At 36.8% G+C, this 20,342-nt stretch overlaps 2 protein-coding genes across 15 annotated transcripts in view; one reads left to right on the top strand and one right to left on the bottom strand.

The window, feature by feature from the left end:
* pbx3b (pre-B-cell leukemia homeobox 3b) overlaps nt 1-1,900 on the bottom strand; it is a 116,395-nt gene extending 114,495 nt beyond the window's left edge. For 2 of the 9 annotated variants that reach the window (XR_014535701.1, XM_083554525.1), the window contains exons 1-2: nt 1,607-1,900; nt 227-443 (exon numbers count right to left, since the gene is read on the bottom strand). Coding sequence is in view for 4 of the 9 variants with exons in the window: in XM_083554525.1 (XP_083410651.1) it covers nt 227-414 (188 nt within the window). In the remaining 5 variants the exon portion in view is untranslated. The remainder of the gene's footprint in view (nt 1-226; nt 444-1,606) is intronic. The other 7 variants (XR_014535702.1, XM_083554526.1, XR_014535704.1 and 4 more) reach the window with 4 other exon arrangements.
* Nucleotides 1,901-19,465: 17,565 nt separating this feature from the next.
* gapvd1 (GTPase activating protein and VPS9 domains 1) overlaps nt 19,466-20,342 on the top strand; it is a 61,112-nt gene continuing 60,235 nt past the window's right edge. For 2 of the 6 annotated variants that reach the window (XM_083554397.1, XM_083554395.1), the window contains exon 1: nt 19,501-19,714. The gene's annotated coding sequence lies outside the window, so the exon portion shown is untranslated. Of the gene's footprint in view, nt 19,715-20,342 lie in introns of all 6 variants that reach the window. The other 4 variants (XM_083554396.1, XM_083554394.1, XR_014535691.1 and 1 more) reach the window with 4 other exon arrangements.

Genomic DNA, 20,342 nt, shown 5'->3' with positions numbered 1-20,342 from the left:
AATCTGTGTAGCCAAGTTCAGGAAGGCAAAGTGCAACATTGGCTATACATTAGTGAGCTGAGATCTGCTCAATATAGATTTTTCATGTTTTCGGATGCCAAAGAAAAAAATATAGAGAGAGGTATTTATGCAACGGTCTAGCTACAAGCCACTGTAAAAATGCCTAGTTAAATAGAACCTAATCAATTTACAAAAAAAACCCTAAAAAAAACAAAAATGCACCAACTTTGCCTGCGCCTCGTCCAGACTTTGGTCTGTAATGGTCATGATTTGATGGAGAATGTCGCCGATGTCTTGCTTCCCGTCGGAGCCATCGTGTCCATGTGGAGGCGGAACTGCCATGCCCCCCTGTACCGTGTGGCCAGCCAGAGTGACACCGCCGAGAGTCTGCATAATTCGGGCTTGCTCGTCCATCAGTTCACCGCAACACAATCAATGGGCTTCTGAGAAGGGAATGAGCACATTCAAAAAAAGGCAACTTGACTACAGCAGTGTAAATATCGTCTCCGAAATGTGAAGGGGAAAACAATTTCGCGGGAACGTGAACGGCATGAATCACCGCCAGCGATACAGCAGAATTGCTGGTCCAAGGAATTTCTCCAAAAAAAAAAAAATTACAATTCCGCGCTGTACAGTTCCTCTCGGTAAAAGTCAGTGCTGGTATTTCAGATTATTATTTAAACTTTAGGATTCGGGTGACAGCGATAGATGCTGGAATACAGTCCGAACCCGCATGCCAAAATCACTTTCTGTCTGAAGCTCCTCGGGGATTATTTTTTTAACAGTCTACATTTTCTCTTTTTAACTTCACGAAAACCTGATCAGACCGCGCCACCATCAGAGATATAAAAAGAGCGAGAGAGAAAAAAAACCTATAATTTAGTCTGACGGTTAGCAATCAGGTAAGATAGTAAAACTGACTGAACAAACAGTTTAAAATAAATAGAAATAAACATTTTTTAAAAAAGTCGAAATGTTGCTTGTAATAAAAAATAAAAAAATACTTTCTAAACCGATAAATAATTATTAGTAGCAGTAATGATAATTGTAAAATATAGCAAGTAAAAGATTATGTTAAAACATAAAAAAACTGTTTTTTGTTTGTTATTTTAAGTGAGGAGTGGATAGAAAACGGGAAAGCAATTAAAAGAAAATCATTACGCACAATAAAGCGATGCGCGCAACAAAAAAAAAAAAAAAAAAAAGAGTTGCTTGCTGAAATTGATGAGGCGCGCGCTTGGGCTGTGTGTGCTTAATGTTGGTTGATGGCAGCGGTAGTGAGCGATTGACAATGTGTATTCTCTCAGTGTGGACGGTTCAGAGCTGAAGGCTGAGCACACAAAAAATATGACACACAAAAAAATCGACTCAAAGCCACGCTCCGCCTTCCGGGGAGGGGTTTGGTTTTCTTGTCACTTCTCGCCAGAAACCCAAAACAAAATGCGAGATGCCACTAAATCAGACCAGTGATGATAATGATAAAGAACATAAAAAAACAAAAAAAACAATGAAGTCCCACTCCCGCGATAGAACTCCCGTGCTATCGAGATGCCCTCACAAACATGAATGACGAGAACATTTGCAATAAAATATAGAAAAGACGTACCCGAAGTTTTACACTGGTTGATGCTATAACTGATAATGAATTGCTCTAGCTCCTCGATTTCTCTTGACTATAGCAAAGTATGGTCGCTGCTACCAAGCCTTGCTTGCAGGCTTGGAGAACAGAGGACATGTTTATAACATTGGAAAGAAAAAGCTTGGAACCAATCCTCGTGTTTCCACCGTTTGAGTGATGACCAGAGCGTCCAATAGATCACTTTCATAAAGCACGTGGGCCCGCCTTCAGTGCCGGACTACTATTGCGCTTGGAGAGAACAACTTCTGATTGGTCGTTGCTACGGTGACACGCAAGGCATAAGAAGGCGTTTCTGCTCGGGGCTCCTCTGTAGTTGCTATGGTAGCAGACTAGTCTGTAAGTCAGGCGCGCTCTACTGACGCTAGTGCCACTGACGCTTTTCCTTTCACCTTCTTGATTTTCAGGAGTTTTTCGACCCTAATAAACATGCGTGTAGTTAAGTTTTTTTAGTTTGTCTGGTGTTTTTATTTTACAAATATTTTACATAAAGATTGTCTTTAACATTCAGCCCAATTACTATTTCACAATCATTGTAACATGTGTAACGTATGTGCATATGTGTAGTCTTCTGTGTTCATATAAAATTTTATCATATTTTACCTGATACCCACCACCACCATTTACATTTGTATTTGTGGCACCACCAAAACCTTTAGTATAGAAATGCCTTAAAGAGTAACACTTGGCACAAGCATACTTACATTTAACTTTACATTTACTGCATTGGGCAAATGCCTTACAAAAGTGCTTTGAAATAGGTTCAAATGATGGTTCATTAAGACACCAGCTGGAAGAGGAACATCTTTGGAAGTCCGTTGAAGATTGCTTAAGACTCAGAAGAGTCTTGAAGCATGTCTTCATCTTTCCCTGAGAGACTGTGTGACCAGTGAGCAGTTGTTAAAGAACAGAGGGAACATGGTGCAGTGCAGGGTGAGGTAAGAGCTGTGGAGTAGAGGGGTGCTAATTTGTTTTTGGCTTGGTAGTCGAGTGTCTGTAGGCAGCTACAGGAAACCAGTGGAAGGAGCATCGCAGTAAGGTGGAATGGGACACCCAGGGAAGGCTGAAAACAAGTCAAGCAGCTGCATTCTGGTCAAATGTCTTTATTTTAGATAAGCTGCCGTTCACTATGAGAATCTTAAAAATGAGACATCCTAAAATATGAGCAGAAAAAAGTGTGTGTGTTGGGGAGAAATGGGGTGGGGAAGGGGGCGGTTTAGTTAAGTGTCATCTGCATAGTAGTAGTATGAAATCTATGAGAATAAGACATCACCAAGGGATTGATTATAAATGGAGAACAGAAGAAAACCAAGTACTGAGTGTTGTCGGATACAAGTGGAGAGTCTGTGTGTAGCAGATGTAGATCCTCTCCATGTCACATGATATGACATGACTGACCTCCCAAGTATGAAGCAAACCATTGCTAAGCTGTGCCATGAATTCCATGACTCCCAAGGATGGACAAGGAAGTACTGCAGTTGAGCATGTCAAGGGGAAAGGTCAAGAAGGCTAAGGACTGATGACAGTTTGGCAGACCGAACAGCATAATTGTCCAAAGATGGGACAAGCCTTGATTACCAAGACTAACAGGCGCAGGAGAACTAAAGCAGTTTAAAAGACATTGTCAAATCCTCTATCATGTAATAAGGCCATGCTGAGACTCTAGCTTGAGGATCCTCTGAACATGAACATGCTGTAACCCTGATGCCCTATAGGATTGCCTGTATCATAGCCACAAACAACAAAGGGAATTACCACTGCATAATTAAAGAGAAAAGAATCAAACACGATGACACAATTTCCTCTGGGATAAACCAAAGAAAAAAGCAAACCATATAGCAAAAAATATAGAAAGTAACCCTTGTAAGCAAACAGATTGAAATCTAATTTTAAGAAGTGCTTTGTTTTTATTAATTGATCAGTGGACATAAGATTCTACTGATATTTTGCTTGGGGTTTCTGTCAAAATTTCTCCTTAAATATTTCCCAAATGTATGGTGATGATAATGTAGATGATGCTACTGCTGCTGCAGATGGCTAGAATTATTTTTTTTTTACTGAATTAACATTTGTATATGTATACATGAATTATTAAATTTCAAATTAGTCACTTTTTGTACACCACATATTTATGTTTTATTGTTAATACCAGCTACATGTCTTATTTCTATATCCCTACTGTCTTCGCACTTTAAGTGCTACTGCCTTTGATAATGCACTCATTTAAAGCCCCCTTAGGATTTCAGAGTGAGCAGTTAATAAGCTCCACAAAGATTTAGGGTTCCTTGTTTAATTGCTATTCTGGAATATTTTTATTTGGTCTGTAGCAATAATAGTGATTATATAATAATGAACTATATAATAATGAACTGTATAAAAATATAAATAATTTTTGAAAATAATTTAGAAAATACTAAATTAAGCATTTAAAAATATAATATATTTATAAAATATACTATGTATAAGTATACATTTATTTATATAAATTGCTTAAATAAACAGTAAATCTACAGAGAACAAGATATGGCAGATCATATAGTAACTACAACAAATGATTTCATGTGAGATTTAAATAACTAATGTGTGACATTGTACTTTAAATCATGGCACTATACAGTGGATATGCAATATATATATATATATATATAATCCCTATTTATAATCTCAGTTTGTTGTGTAGAAAATTCATTTTAGATAGCTCATAGCAGATTTTTCTTAGTGTGTTATATGCATAAATGTGCAAACCTTTTTTAATGGGGAATGTTTGCATGTTCTGTCCATCAAATTATCAAAATAAAAATGTGAAGTAATGTGTTTTGTTAGAATGGGGTTCATCTCTACGTTACAGTTCCAGAAATCTGTACAATATATGTTTAGTTTTGCATTCTTCAATCATTCACTGCTCTCTATGTAACAGTATGCATATGAGTGAGTGAGTGAGCGAGCGAGTGAGTGAGTGAGCGAGCGAGCGAGTCTGTGTGTGTGTGTGTGTGTGTGTGTGTGTGTGTGTGTGTGTGTGTGTGTGTGTTTGAGAAAGAAAGGCATGCACCATGCCTGGCTAAAATGGAATGAACATCATTGTCATAGCCCAATATACCACAAGGCTGTGCTGATTTCCTACAATACAGCAACTATTTGCCTTTTTGGAAGCTTTCAATTTTGCATTAGTTTCAAGACATTAGAAGGTCAGCAGGATTTGTTGTGTAGTCACATAAGACATTGTATTTCACTCCTTCCAAAAATCAGTTTAGAAGTTACATGAGCACAACATATAGCTTTTTGAATGAAATAAAAATGTTAATGTCAGCTGGCCACTAAGTTCATATGTCTACAGTGCCACCAAGAGTGTGTAAAGTTGTTATTCATGCTAAGGTCAGATTTTTCAATAAAAATATAGTTTAACTGTATTATGTTTTGTGCCCTCATCATACATTTATATATTTGTTTGGTCAAAGTAAATCTTTATGCCATTAAATTACATAGCTTGTAATTATAATAATATAAATAATACAAAAATAAATATAAAATATCAATTGTAATAATAAATATAGATTGTTTCCTAATTTTTGGGTAGTATACATGTATATGTAAATATTGTTATTTTAGATATATGAACTTAATTATGTTGTTTATTTCATGTAATATCAATTACATATTTCTTTAAACTACATGAAAAAAGCAAAGATGTGCAGTTATCTAAACCTTACACATAAGCTGTAGGGAGTGAAGTTAACTTGATCCAGATGCCTTACACTGAAAATTATTTAACACAGTATATTAAGGCACATGTGAAAAATGAAACAATAGAATTATTCCAAGTCATGTTTTATATAAGACATATGTCAAATGAGTTGTATACAGTAACCCGTTAAGGTATTTATATCAAATAGAAATGTTGTAATGTTTTACAAAAAACACTAACAAATTGACTGTTAAAAATTGTCAATCAAAAGGCATGACCTAAATAAATTGAACTTAAATTGAATAATGGATTAAAAAACAGACAAGCAAACACACAAACAGATATATAATAAAACTGCTTTTAAAATTGCGGTAGCCACTGAGCCTGCAAGCAGAAACGTGCTTGATTTGCAAAGTAAGACCAGCACAAGCGCATGCAACAGCATTGGGTTCAAGGTGAGGAAATCTGATTGCGATAAAAGAGATAAAAGGGGGAAAGGGGGAACAAAGAAAAATCAGCGGATGTTACAGATGCTGTGGAAAAAACATAAAGCCAACGAATAAAGATTTGAGAAGGACAAATGTTATGCATGTGGAAAAATAGGCCATATCGCCAGGGACTGAGCCGCAACTGAAAATAGAGGGAAGTGTGCGTCCTCATGGAGCATTCAATGTAAGTGAAAATAATACTGAGATGGATGAAAATGGAGAAACATTCATGTTGGCATGTGTGAAGGTGGAGACACTGAAAAAAGTCAAACCCCTTACAGCTGTTATATGTTAATGACAGATGAGTACTTGATACAGGATGTACAGTGATGTCTCCCTCATGAGTGAGGGAATGTTTAATTATATCTGGAAAGATGCAAACGCTCCCAAACTGAGGTCCTCAGAAATGAAGTTAAGAACTTATACTGGTAAACCATTACAGATAGTGGGTGTGGCAGATGTACTTGTGAAATACTGGCAGTAAGAAAAGAAAATGCCACTTGTCGTAGTGACAGGAACAGGTCCATGCTTACTAGGTAGAGCCTGGTTGGAAGACATCCATCTGCAGTGGAGCGTGATAAAGCTGGAACAGTACGAGATGTTGACGTTGCAACAGGTGCACACCAATGTTTTTCAGACCTAGATCTGTGCCTTATGCCCTGAAAGCATAGCTGAAGATTGAGATTAATTGACTGCTGTGGGGGAAAATCATATCACCAGTTAAATATTCAGAATGGGCAGCTCCTGTTGTTCCTATATTGAAACCAGATGGCCATATAAGATTATGTAGTGAGTATTTACTCACAGTCAATAGGGTGTATTCTATTACAGGAGTGGAAGATCTCTTTGCCCTATGGGGTGGAGGTAAACAGTTCATGAAACTGGACATGAGTCACGCATTTCAACAAATCATTCTGGATAAGTACTCCAAGAAATATCTGACAGTGAATAGTCACAAGGGATTATTCACTTATAATAGTCTGCCTTTTGGGGTTGCATCAGCACCTGCTCTGTTCCAGAGAACTATGGAAGGATTGTTGCAGGGTATTTCTGGGGTAGTTGTGTATTTACATGACATTTTAGTGACAGGTGTAAACCGAGAAAAGTCACTTCAAGACAATGGATGAAGTGTTGTCTAAACTAAAAGAAACTGTGTTATGGCTGAAGCGAAGTAAATGTGTGTTCATGGCAGATGAGGTGGAATATTTGGGCCATAAAATAGATGCAGGAGGTCTACATCCTACTGGATCTAAGGTTAAAGCCATTGAAAAAGCCCCAGAACAAAGAAATCTTACAGAGCTTAAAGCATAACTGGGGTTCCTGAATTATTATAGTAAATTCCTTCCTAATCTGACAACACTGCTAGCTCTCTTACATTTGTTATTGAGAAAAGATTGAGAAAAGCCACAGCAAGAAGCTTTTGAAAAAATTTAAAGCTTTACTAGGATCTACAGATGTTCTAGTGCATTATTTGTCAGATATATTGGTATAGGCATGTGAAGCCTCACCTTATGGGGTGGGAGCAGTGCTCTCACAGAGGGAGAGTATGGAATAAAAATGGTTTCATGTCAGGAACAATAACAATAACGGCAGCGAAAAAACGTTATTCACAGTTGGACAAAGAAAGCTTAGCTGTAATTTTCGGCATACAAAGATTTGAGCCCCTGATCAAACTTCTCAATGAAACAATAGCAGTCCCTCAACTGGTTCACCGAGAGTGCAACGGTGGGCTGTAATGCTGCAAGCATATCAATACAAGATTGTGTACAAGCCAGAGAGGCACCACCAAAATGCAGATGGGTAAGTAGTCTTCCAGTACCGGGTAAGGGAGAACCGGATGACAATGATGATCAAGTGCTGATGATGGACAATGGATGTTTCGCCTGTCTGTGCTGCACAAATTCGGAGGTGGACAAAACATGACAAGGCATTCTCCAAGGTACATGAGTACATATTAAAGGGCTGGCCAGAGGAAGTAGAGACAGATCTGTTACCATTTTATCAAATGCATGATGCTCTGAGTGTGAAGGATGGTTATGTGGGGTGCTGGGGTCATCACACCTTTACGAGTTTGAGCTACGTTATTGAAACAGTTACATCAGACTTACCTTTGCTTGTCCAGAATGAAGGGACAGGCCAGGTCATACATACAGGAATGGATTAAGATGTGGAGAGAGTGTTGACTGAATGTGACTACTTCAAAGACAGCATGAGAAAAATGAAGGGGGACACCTTAGAGATTAAAATAGCAAGATTCTTGTTTAATTATAGAATCACTCATCAACAACAACTGGCGTGTCACCTGCTCAGATGTTAATGTCATGGAAATTAAATTTACTCATACCAGATACCACAAATATCACAAACAGCAAAAACAAAAGGAAGAAAATTACAAGAGTTGCAAACTCAAAAATGTTGAAGTAAGAGATGCGGTGTAATATAGCAGTAGACCCAAATGGATTCCTGCTGTTTGTGGAAAGTTGTACACCACTTTCATAGAAGACCATTGCCATAGGCCAATGACAAATTGTAAACAGAAACAGTGACCAAATACAAACTCGTGCACCTGAGTTGCTTGAGGCAGAATTACCCAAAGAGAGTGATCTGATTGGTGATGCCTCTGCATTACCAAGTTTAAATGATAAAGAGTCTAGTCAACCTGCCAGTCTAGGAAAATCTGCAAGAGAAAGGAATTTTCCAGCTCATTTATAAGATTATGTTGGTTTTAAATAGCTTTGTCAGTGTTTAGTATGTACTTTCTATTTTGTGCTAATAGCTAAAGTAAGTGGAGATGTGATAATGAAAGTAAATTTAAAAAAATTATGTTTAACTCTATTGTGAAAATGAATGACCATATGTGGTTAGCCTAAGAAAGGGGGAGGGGTGTAGTATCCTAACGCAACCATTAGTTGTCATTTAAGTTACAATGTTGTTGTGTTCTTGATTTAGGTTTGAGTTGAAGAAGAGAATGCTCCATGTGCTAGGACAGCAGAGTTAATGTCTCTGGTTGTACTTGCGATACACAAGTAAAATGTTAACTGCCACCACAAACTGGATGTAGTGTGATTAATACAAAAGATACCACATAGTTACTTTACAGAACTGTAGGAATCATGTAAAAACCTACAAATCATATTTTTAAAGATCTAGTTAAATCCCTCAGCCTGGCCATTATTTAAAAAGCTCAATAACTGCTTCGTCATATTTCAGAACCATCTTTGACAATGTGATATGTTTTCATGACCTCTGCCGTTTTTAAGGCTGCTGTTTGAGCACCAAGCTGCTAAACTGAGCTCCAAATCATCTGCCATTCTTTGACCTTGACCTGAAAGCACAATTCATTTTCTGTGTGCAGCTTAAGAAGGACCTGCTATTGAGTCTGGTTGATGCTAGCAATCTGAATGATTTCTGCAAGGGGAAGAGGCTCCATGATGGCGTATCTTCTTCAATTTTAAGTTTGGGCACAAGCATGAATCCCACCTGGAATCAAATTAGAATGAAGAAAAGGAGCAGGTTTAGGACCACTATAAATGGGCTTTTTTTCGTGACATGCTTTTCAGTGCTTTCTTGTTTATGTTCTTCAAACATTGTCAGCCTTCTTTCTGTCTTTCTGGCTCTTGTGTTTCATGCACAACAGTCTCTTGAGTTTACTACTGGTGAAAAAAACATCTAGGAAATGGCAGTTCTATGGATGGAAGCCCATTGTTGATGAGGTTGGTCAAAAGGTAATGGCCAGACTCAGTTTACTATGATGTGAAATTGATCTGAAAAGCATCTCAGAATGCACAACATGTCGATCCTTCAGGATTATGGGCTGCAACTGCAAAAGACCACATTTTCCACCTCTGGCAGTGAAGAACAGAGGCTTTAGTGGGTGCAGCTCACCAAAACTGGACAGTCTTTGAAGTATACTAAAAAACCTTTTTGATAAATCTTGATTTCTGCTGAGTCACACAGATGGTAGGTGTCAGGCTGCAGACGCGGAAGCCGATATAGTCCGATCATTGTCCTTTTATTTCAACAACCGTACAACACAAAAACACTCATAAGCCGTTGAAAACAACAAACAAAGACATCCGCTCGATACGCGTTGTCCGCTATGAGTTCGCATAATCCATAAAGCCTTCGGCAATGAGTAATCCAAGTCGGAAGTGGAATTCGCATATACAGCCGGCGGTCGAGCAGCCACGCGATTGTCCAGCTTGACAATATAACGACCGACAGCCTGTGACTCAAGAACGTGAGTTTATGTAGTCTGATCTTTCATGAGCCACAGCTGTCGGTAATCTTGGGAAGCAGCGTGACTGCTATCGAGGGGGGCGTGGCAGGGTGGATCTCTGACAGCTACAGACGGGGGCGTGGCAGGGTGAATCCCTGACAGCTACAGAGGGGGGCGTGGCAGGGTGAATCCCTGACAGTAGGGTCAGGATTTTGTACGAACGGCATATATTGATCTTACCTGCCATGTGTCCACAGTCTTTGCAGGTGAAGGTAGTGGAATGGTTTGGGAAACGTTTTTGACAGACTTTGCCCAATTAATACCAGTCATCAATTATATGCTCAACCTATTTGAGTGTTGCTGCTGACCAAGTGCATTCTTTCACGGTCAAAATTTAGCCATCATCTAATGGCTACATCCAGCATAATGATACACTAAAGCTAAATTTATCTCAAACTGGTTTCATGAACATGCTAATGGGATTTCGAGCGGCCTTCCCAGTTATCAGATCTGAGTCTAATAGAACACCTTTGGGAGAACAGGAGATTCACATGAATATGCACTTTAAAGTCTGAGTGAATTGCATGATGCAATCATGTCAACATGGTTATACATCTCCAAACAATTTCAAGTTTACCATTTTAAAGTGATAAAAATTATGAAAATAGAGAGACTTTAAGTCTGTAGACTTCCCAAAAAGGGGATATCCAAGAGAGATTATGAGACTGTTTATTGCCCAGAGATACTAATATAAGCTCAAGAGCTCATGTGACCTGCAGCTCTTAATAAGCATAATGAATGGATCATTTCATAATGAATGACACTGAACTGAACATTTATGACTTGACATTCGTGGGAGATTGGCTTGAAAAAAGTCACTCCTTTCCAAAAGCTAAACGGCAGCACAACTAAGGTTTACAAATTGGATCTTATTCTTTGTACTGGTGAAACCATGGTGAAGATGTTAAGTCATCATGCACACTGTGCAATATACAGCATATTACCATTAACACCTCATACCTACTGTCAAGCATAGTGGAAGAGCAGTTTTGCAGCCATAGTACATTAGAAAAACCTAGGAAAGCAAGTCACCAGACCTTAACCCATGTGAATTCCTCACAAAAGAGACACTAAAGTAAAGAATAAACTCAAGGGAGTCTGAACAAACCTTAAATTTATAATTATAAAAAGTATGGTGATTAGTTAGTGGGCTTGATGCAGTTATTACAAAAATGGTATATGCAACCAAATCTTAACTGTTGTTTATTTTTATTAAAATTAAAAATTTGTGCACCTAAATGTTGAGTGGTCTTCCACTAAACATGCCATGTTCCATGTTATTTAACGTGTAGATATTAATACCATAAAGTGAAAAATGTAATTCTGATCTATTGTCTCATATACACTGTATCTGCAACGTTTAGTGTGTGCATGTTTATGATGTGAGCTGTATTCGTTAATTCAAACTAGTCATCCCTGAATGAAGCTACTCAAATGTAGATTAATGACTTACAGTACAACACACGGCAAATTTATTTTTTCACCTTTATTATATGGAAATAGATGATAGTGCTGTTTTAAAATGTCACTAAAGAATGAGCATATGTATGCAATAATGCATCACTTTAACGTGTGTGTGTGTGTGTGTGTGTGTGTGTGTGTGTGTGTGTGTGTGTGTGTGTGTGTGTGTTAATGCATTCACTATACGTTTAAAATATTCTGTCAATGAATAAGTGATTTTACAATTTATTTGTTTGTTGGTTGGCTGGCTGGTATATAATTACATTTCCTTGCATTACATAAAACTGCTACATGATACATTTTTATTAATTTGTATTCATGTGAGACTGTATGTGAGTGAAAGAACCACTTTTGTCCATTCTTTGTTGTTAAACTTTACTGTCTAGACTACACCTACAGTAAGAAAAATAAGTATTTGAACACCCTGCTATTTTGCAAGTTCTCCCACTTAGAAATCATGGAGGGGTCTGAAATTGTCATCGTAGGTGCATGTCCACTGTGAGAGACATAACCTGAAAAAAAATTCAGAAATCACAATGTATGATTTTTTAACTATTTATTTGTACGATACAGCTTCAAATAAGTATTTGAACACCTGAGAAAGTCAATGTTAATATTTGGTACAGTAGCCTTTGTTTGCAATTACAGAGGTCAAACGTTTCCTGTAGTTTTTCACCAGGTTTGCACACACTGCAGGAGGGATTTTTGCCCACTCCTCCACACAGATCTTCTCTAGATCAGTCAGGTTTCTGGCCTGTCGCTGAGAAACACGGAGTTTCAGCTCCCTCCAAAGATTCTCTATTGGGTTTAGTTCTGGAGACTGGCTAGGCCACGCTAGAACCTTGATATGCTTCTTACAGAGCCACTTCTTGGTTATCCTGGCTGTGTGCTTCGGGGTCATTGTCATGTTGGAAGACCCAGCCTCGACCCATCTTCAATGCTCTAACTGAGGGAAGGAGGTTGTTCCCCAAAATGTCGCAATACATGGCCCCGGTCATCCTCTCCTTAATACAGCACCCTGTCCCATGTGCAGAAAAACACCCCCAAAGCATGATGCTACCACCCCCATGCTTCACAGTAGGGATGTTCTTGGGATGGTACTCATCATTCTTCTTCCTCCAAACACGTTTAGTGGAATTATGACCCAAAAGTTCTATTTTGGTCTCATCTGACCACATGACTTTCTCCCATGACTCCTCCGGATCATCCAAATAGTCATTGGCAAACTTAAGACGTGCCTGGACATGTGCTGGTTTAAGCAGGGGAACCTTCCGTGCCATGCATGATTTCAAACCATGACGTCTTAGTGTATTACCAACAGTAACCTTGGAAACGGTGGTCCCAGCTCTTTTCAGGTCATTGACCAGCTCCTCTCGTGTAGTTCTGGGCTGATTTCTCACCTTCCTTAGGATCATTGAGACCCCACGAGATTAGATCTTGCATGGAGCCCCAGTCCGAGGGAGATTGACAGTCATGTTTAGCTTCTTCCATTTTCTAATGATTGCTCCAACAGTGGACCTTTTTTCACCAAGCTGCTTGGCAATTTCCCCGTAGCCCTTTCCAGCCTTGTGGTGGTGTACAATTTTGTCTCTAGTGTCTTTGGACAGCTCTTTGGTCTTGGCCATGTTAGTAGTTGGATTCTTACTGATTGTATGGGGTGGACAGGTGTCTTTATGCAGCTAACGACCTCAAACAGGCGCATCTAATTTAGGATAATAAATGTATTGTAAGTAGACATTTTAAAGGCAGACTAACAGGTCTTTGAGGGTCAGAATTCTAGCTGATAGACAGGTGTTCAAATACTTATTTGCAGCTGTATCATACAAATAAATAGTTAAAAAATCATATATTGTGATTTCTGGATTTTTTTTTTTAGATTATGTCTCTCACAGTGGACATGCACCTACGATGACAATTTCAGACCCCTCCATGATTTCTAAGTGGGAGAACTTGCAAAATAGCAGGGTGTTCAAATACTTATTTTCCTCACTGTATATCCATAATTGACTATGGTGATGAAAAAAAATGCACGTTAATTTCTAAAATAATTATAAATTGTCAAATGTAATGTCTGATCTGATACAATCCGCTGTGTCTACAAAATTAAGGCAAATTCTTTGGGTTTTTTTTTTTTTTTTTTTTTTTTACTATTTTGACAACGATCCGCTTGGAGCTGGGTGGCAGATGATAGATCTATACTGCCCCCGTGTGGAGCTTCTACTAACTTACCAAACACTACTCAAATCAATGCGGCATATGGGGACGTATATTTATGATTGAGAATTACTATCTCAAGCAGACGAGTTTAAATTGCAAGTAGTCAGCTGTTTTTACTGGTTGTAGGGTGGGAATTATGGGTTGCGATCTCACCTCGAAAACAGCACGATTTCTTTTGTTTTTATGAGCTTCCCGTGTTCTGACCAGGCAAACAAAAAGCACGCTGTCGTGAAGGCGGTAATGTTTTTCCCACTTCGCACGTCGAACATACCGAACTGGGAAAGTATGTTATAATTATCAACTTGAAAATTACTACTCGTAAGACACAACAAACGCAGCAGGATTCAGCCATGGTTTTATTCCCTCCCACTTTGTACCTCGAACACACCGAGTTTAAAAATTACGTCTTTCCGTGTTCCAATTGATCACTTTCGAGAACAACTCAGTTCGGAACCTCCACTTCCATTTAACATGGTGTGTGAGGAGTGGTTAGATAGTTCACCTCCAAAATAAAATGTGCATAATCATTACCTCATTAATATCAACATTCTGCTACAACAGCTCAGGGTCAGTGGTGGACGAAGTACACAAACCATGTATTTGGGTAAAAGTAGAGATACACTGTAAAATATGACTCCAGTAAAAGTGCTCTCTTTAAACTTTTACTTGAGGAGAGGTACCAAAGTATTTTCCTACAAATGTACTTTAGTATCCAAAGTACTATGATTTATTATGGTTATAATGTTTTTTACAATTATTGTTGTCACAAGACTTTCTTAATCAACTCAATTTATGTGAAAAAAGGTTTAATCTTAGCACACCAATCTAATAATAGAATGATATTTATTAGTCAAACACCTGATTGATATCTATTCAAATTATTATGAAACCCAAAACTTATTTTCAACTACTTCAAAATATCACGCAAATAAGGCCACGGGTGTTGTGGTGAGTTCCATCGAGTCACGAGTTTCTTCCATCATTTTTTCATCTCTAAATTTTCTTTTTGCTGTTGAACTGATGCTGAACTGTATGTTGGTGTTAATTAGATACCACCAATCAGCAATCAAAACAAGTTCAAAAGTGAAATGTGGTAAAGTTATTGTAAAAGTCTTTCCAGATGGAAATACTTCAATAAAGTACAGATACACAAAAAGGACACCAAAGTACAGTAACGAATTACATTTACTTCCTCGTTGTTTTTTCCTCATAATGTCTCAGGGAGTTTTCCTTGCTACTGTCTCCACTTGTTCCCTTATTAGGGATAAATTATTAAGGAACAAACTTATATGCTCTAAACTTGTTCATTCCAATTTCACAACCTCTGTAGAGCTAATTTGTTTACTATTAAAAGTGCTATACAAATAAAACTAAACTAAAAATTGAATTCTTTTATTAGTAATTTTTTGTAATAACCAAGGTTAGTAGTCCTTTGGTGTGACCCAAACTTGTATTTGAAGGTTTAACAGTTTAAAACTGATTCTAGTGTATCTACAGCTCTTTACAGAACACTGCTCCACTGATGATGTATTATACATATAAATCATCTTTCCATATAAAAGCAAAGATTTAAAATGTTTCATTTTGAAGCTTTTTGCATTTTTGGTTTAAATATTATTAAAGGTAATATTAATAAAGGATTTCAAGGTCTATAACTATAATCACTGGGGAGGCACACAGTGAACTTAATAGATGCTGATCTATACATAAATATTTTAACTGGTTTTAGACTGGTATATCAGAGATGTTGGGGTAATATATATATGTTTTTTTATTTCAAAGTGTACAAATGTGCAGTGAAAATGTACAGTATTTGATGAAAGTGTTTGTGAATTTTTTCAGCTGTTCTATACAAATACTGATGGAATAGTTGCCTTGCAGGTACTTCACCTAGATTTGACATTAAGTTAGAGCTTAAGTCAGGCAAACCCAATATATCCTTATCATTTTTATGGCTACATGTTGGCCTTCCTTAATAAAAAAAAATTAATAGAATATTAAAAGTATTAATATAGTTGGACAGCAATTTGTGATAATTTTTAAAAAAATAGCATTGATTGTAAAAGCTCTTGAACGTAATTGAGATAATTATTACTTCATATTATTATGTTTAAAACGGTGAAATTATAACTTTTCAGGAATGCTCCCTTGAAACTTGTATCCAAATAAAATCCTCTATTTAAAAAAAATATATATTTTAGTAAAGATGAGGTTATTCATGGAATAAAGTACTAAATATTCGGAATAGATGTCAGAAAAAGCAGACTTCCTGTGTGCAGGCAAGGATTTGGAAGGATTTATTTAACAAAAATGGAAAGACATCAATTTGAATTTCCACTTGACAATTGACCAAATTATTTTTAATTTTATGTGGATAAAGTATGTATACTAGCCTTAAACTAATACAATGTATAAAATGATGGATTGCAAGATTATGACTTTCAGTGTACAAATAGTATGCTAAATGTTTCATTAAGGTTTTTTTTTTTTTTTCTGCAAATGATTGTAATTTTTACTGAATATTGGATTAAATGTATTAACCATTAAGATGTGATATTATTGTTTCAAAACTGGCAATCATATTAAATTATTTTCATAAATAGATCTCGCATTTGTGGCATTTGGCAGATGCCCTTATCCAGAGTGAAATAAATTTTATTTATAGAACTAAGCAGGGTTAGGGGCTTTGCTTAAATAGCAGATTTGTTTTATCCAAGCATAAATCTCTATGCATTCTTAATTAGCTTGAAAAGTGTTTTTGGTCAGTAGTTCACTTAATGTATGAAGATGGAAATCTGTTAACTTTCAAAGCATTTTGCCTTAAATACAGACCTTATTGTAAACACAAACCATTGGGGTAATTTCAAAGGTTATATTAATTTTGTACAGAACAATTACTCACCAAATGGCTTTATGTGAACTCTCCTCTCTTTTTTCTAAAGAAAAATTCCCAATAAAAGTATGTTTTTAAGTCTAATTCTATACTGTAATTACTAACCAATTGTGCAAAAATGTCAAATGCTGTGTATTAGATTTTCAGTGGCTCCTAAAGCAAAGGAAACTAATTGATAAATATTCAGTGGCATAGATCCTACATTTTTTAACACTTCAATATAATTTTGACCAAAGCCTTTGTACTTTTTTAAGTTCACATGATGAAAATTGGTCATCTTCTTTTTTTAACTGTATTCCCTCAAATGCTTTCTGGGAAGACAAGCCTATCAGGAAATTAGGGGGCATAAAATCTTCACACTGGAATAATTTTATTTTATTGAATTTTATATATACAAATACATTTTAACCATTAATATTGTAATAAAATAAAATGTAAAAAAATTGAAAACGAGCACGCTCTCGACACTTAAAAATAGAGTGCATTATGTTAACTATGCAAAAAAGAACAAGAGGCACCAGTCAGGAGCCCATGGTCTGAAGAGCTGAAAAGTATAAAAGCTTTCCTGGAAAGGTTCCTTATATAAGACTTTAGATAACAACTGCAAGTGCAACAGCTATTCTGCTTGTGTGTTTAATATTTCTTTATTGTTACTGTCTTACTGAGAATAGAAAGAAATACTTTTAAGTAAGTGAAGTGTAAAAAAAACAACAAAGTCTTTCACTTATCACTTCAGAAACTGGTATGTAAGTATTTTGTAATGGCGGGAGTGTTTACTCCTAATTCAAAGGCAATGAATGATATTGTTCTGTGATATGTATTATATTATCCAATGATAATATATCCAATGATATATTATCCAATGATAATATATCTCTCAAACCTAGGTTCGTCTTAATTGCTCTGGCACAACAAACCTAATTTTAACTCCAAAAATTAGGCTTGGGTTGATTGACAGTAGAATCAGGAATCGCGGATGGATTTCAACTTTTGTAATAGATGTCACATCGGATGATTTTAAATATGTGGGAAATTGGTGTGCATGCTGCTTTAATAGCTCCAAAAAGAAATTATGTTGTACTTTCATTTTGTCCCTTTTTTACTTCAGAGAAACTTTAATGAGCTGCTGTCTGACTTTAGAGTTCTGATGCATCTTGGCTTCCCTTGTCCATACCCTATACCAGATAAAGCCAAACTGGTTTAGCTCTAAAAACTTAAAGGCAGATTTCAATTCAAACTGACACATGGGTTGACATGCTACTTGACTACACCGTTATTATTAGGGCTGTCAATAGATAAAATTATTTAATAAAAATGATCAAACAGAAATGTGCGCTGCAATAATCACGCATTAATAATTTTAGTGCTGTTAAAATTAATTTGCATTAACGCGTTTATTTTGAGAGCCCTTAAAAAAAAATATATATATATATACACATACATACATACAGTGAGGAAAATAAGTATTTGAACACCCTGCTATTTTGCAAGTTCTCCCACTTAGAAATCATGGAGGGGTCTGAAATTGTCATCGTAGGTGCATGTCCACTGTGAGAGACATAATCTAAAAAAAATAAAAATCCAGAAATCACAATATATGATTTTTTTAACTATTTATTTGTATGATACAGCTGCAAATAAGTATTTGAACACCTGTCTATCAGCTAGAATTCTGGTCTCATCTGTAATCAGTATTGTTCTGTGATATGTGCTGGGTATGCTATTTACATTATGCATTTACACATCAGCAAGTAGCCTATAGTATAATAGCAATCAGGGCCGGCGCTAGCTATAGGCATAACAGGCAATTGCATAGGGTCTTGAGCTTGGAGGCAGAGCCTCCATAACCATAACAAACTTATCCACTAGTTTACCCATCAAGACAGACAGCATAAGACAAGGCTTTTTATCCACTGGATATAAAATTACTGTCACTCACCTGAAGTGGAACCAGTTAATATCATTGTTTAAACGTGGGTCCCCACTGAGTTCAAAACAACGCAAGCACCGTGACACATTAAGACTTTAAATTTGCATATGTATGAAGTTTTGAATCTGATCTGATAGACTGTCTACAGTGTCATTGCATCAGGAGTTCCAAAATACTAAAGAAAAAGTAAAACTTTGTTTAAAAAAAAAAAAATACAGCAATCACTGCTAGGTGGTTAAGGTCAAGGAAGATGAAGAAGAGCTAGTCCATTTTTTCTTTTCTTTTTTAGTATTGACCTCAGTTAAAGTTTAATTAACATGCACATTTAAGTAAATATATAAAATTACTAATAACTGGGTTTGTATAAATAAAAATAAAGTAAATAAATTATATTTGTTTAAAGTGCTTTTTACTTATTCTGAATGTTGGAGGGAAGGAGGCAGAGGGGCTCCGATATAAATGCCTATTTGCCTATGGCCTTCAAATGTCTAGAACTAGGCCTGATAGCAATAAATTAAATTTCTCTGCTAATATAATTTTTTTCTAGTTTAAATAAAAAAATAACAATTAAAAAAAAAATAAAAAAAAAACATTAATCTGAAATTAGGAGCCTTAAACTTTGTCTTGCAAAACTGTTTCAGGTTCCTGACTGTAGAAGTAGTTGATGGGTGATTAAAGGCAGAATATTTCATGCATTTGTTTGTTACTTTTATTTATAGGGACGAGGACTTTTGGGGTTTTGTTTGTTTGTTTGGTTTTGTTTTGTCTCTCAGTAGGTGGTTCTCGGGAACTCGGAAGTCTGAAGTCGGATTTGATCTCTGACTCCCTGCTAGGAATAACTAGTTGAATGGCCGTTTAAATGACACTTCCTACTCGGAAGACGGAACATTTCCCAGGTCCTAATCGGTTGTGAATGCAGCATAAGTCAAACGCAGTAGCACGCATGCGCAGGACGGTTGACGCTGAAAGAGAATCTGTTAGCGGTATTGAAAGTCTTGCTATCGCTTGTAGCCCAGCGCGACCCCTGAAACCGTGTTCTGTTGGATTCGGACACACAGAACAGCGATTACACAGGAGGAGCCGCCGTGCCGCGGTCCCACTTATCTCTGAGCTCCAGTCTCCGTTCTGGTAAAATGGGATTCCTTAATCCTGCCCTGTCATAGTCACAACTTAGCTCAGAGCACGACTCATCGCTATTTTAATTGTCTCTCGCGAAGATTTTGTGTTGTGAGCGCTAACCGGCTAGAGCTTTACGGTATTGTACAATGCTAACTTCCGTACGACACATGCTACCGGGACGCTGTTAACCTCCTACACTAATGTCATATTGCGTTTCAGTGTTTTTACATGAATGCGCTTAACAGGAAGTGTTACAAGTAACAAACTAGTAACAACCAGTAACAAACTAGCTGTCTGCCTACTGGAGTTGGAGTCTCGTATTTATTGCTTATGCTCTTTTCATTTTTAACATTGTTGTCTCCTGTGCATTCTATTTAGTCATGTCAAAAAGACAAACAAGGAAATGTAAAATAATAATAATAATATTCATAATAATAATAATAATAAAAAATGTTTTCATTACACAGTCAGTTTGAAGTCGTACTGCATCTATTAATTGTTAACCTAGAATGTCTATTAGCTAGGGAAGCAGCTACAGTGCAAATATGGCATGCATACATACATACATACATGCATACATACATACATACATATACACATACATATACACACACACCCTTGTCATTTGATTTCATTG

The sequence above is a fragment of the Silurus aristotelis genome, assembly GCF_946808225.1.
Source record: "Silurus aristotelis genome assembly, chromosome: 11".
Lineage (NCBI taxonomy): Eukaryota > Metazoa > Chordata > Actinopteri > Siluriformes > Siluridae > Silurus > Silurus aristotelis.
This window is presented reverse-complemented; position numbering and strand designations above follow the sequence as displayed.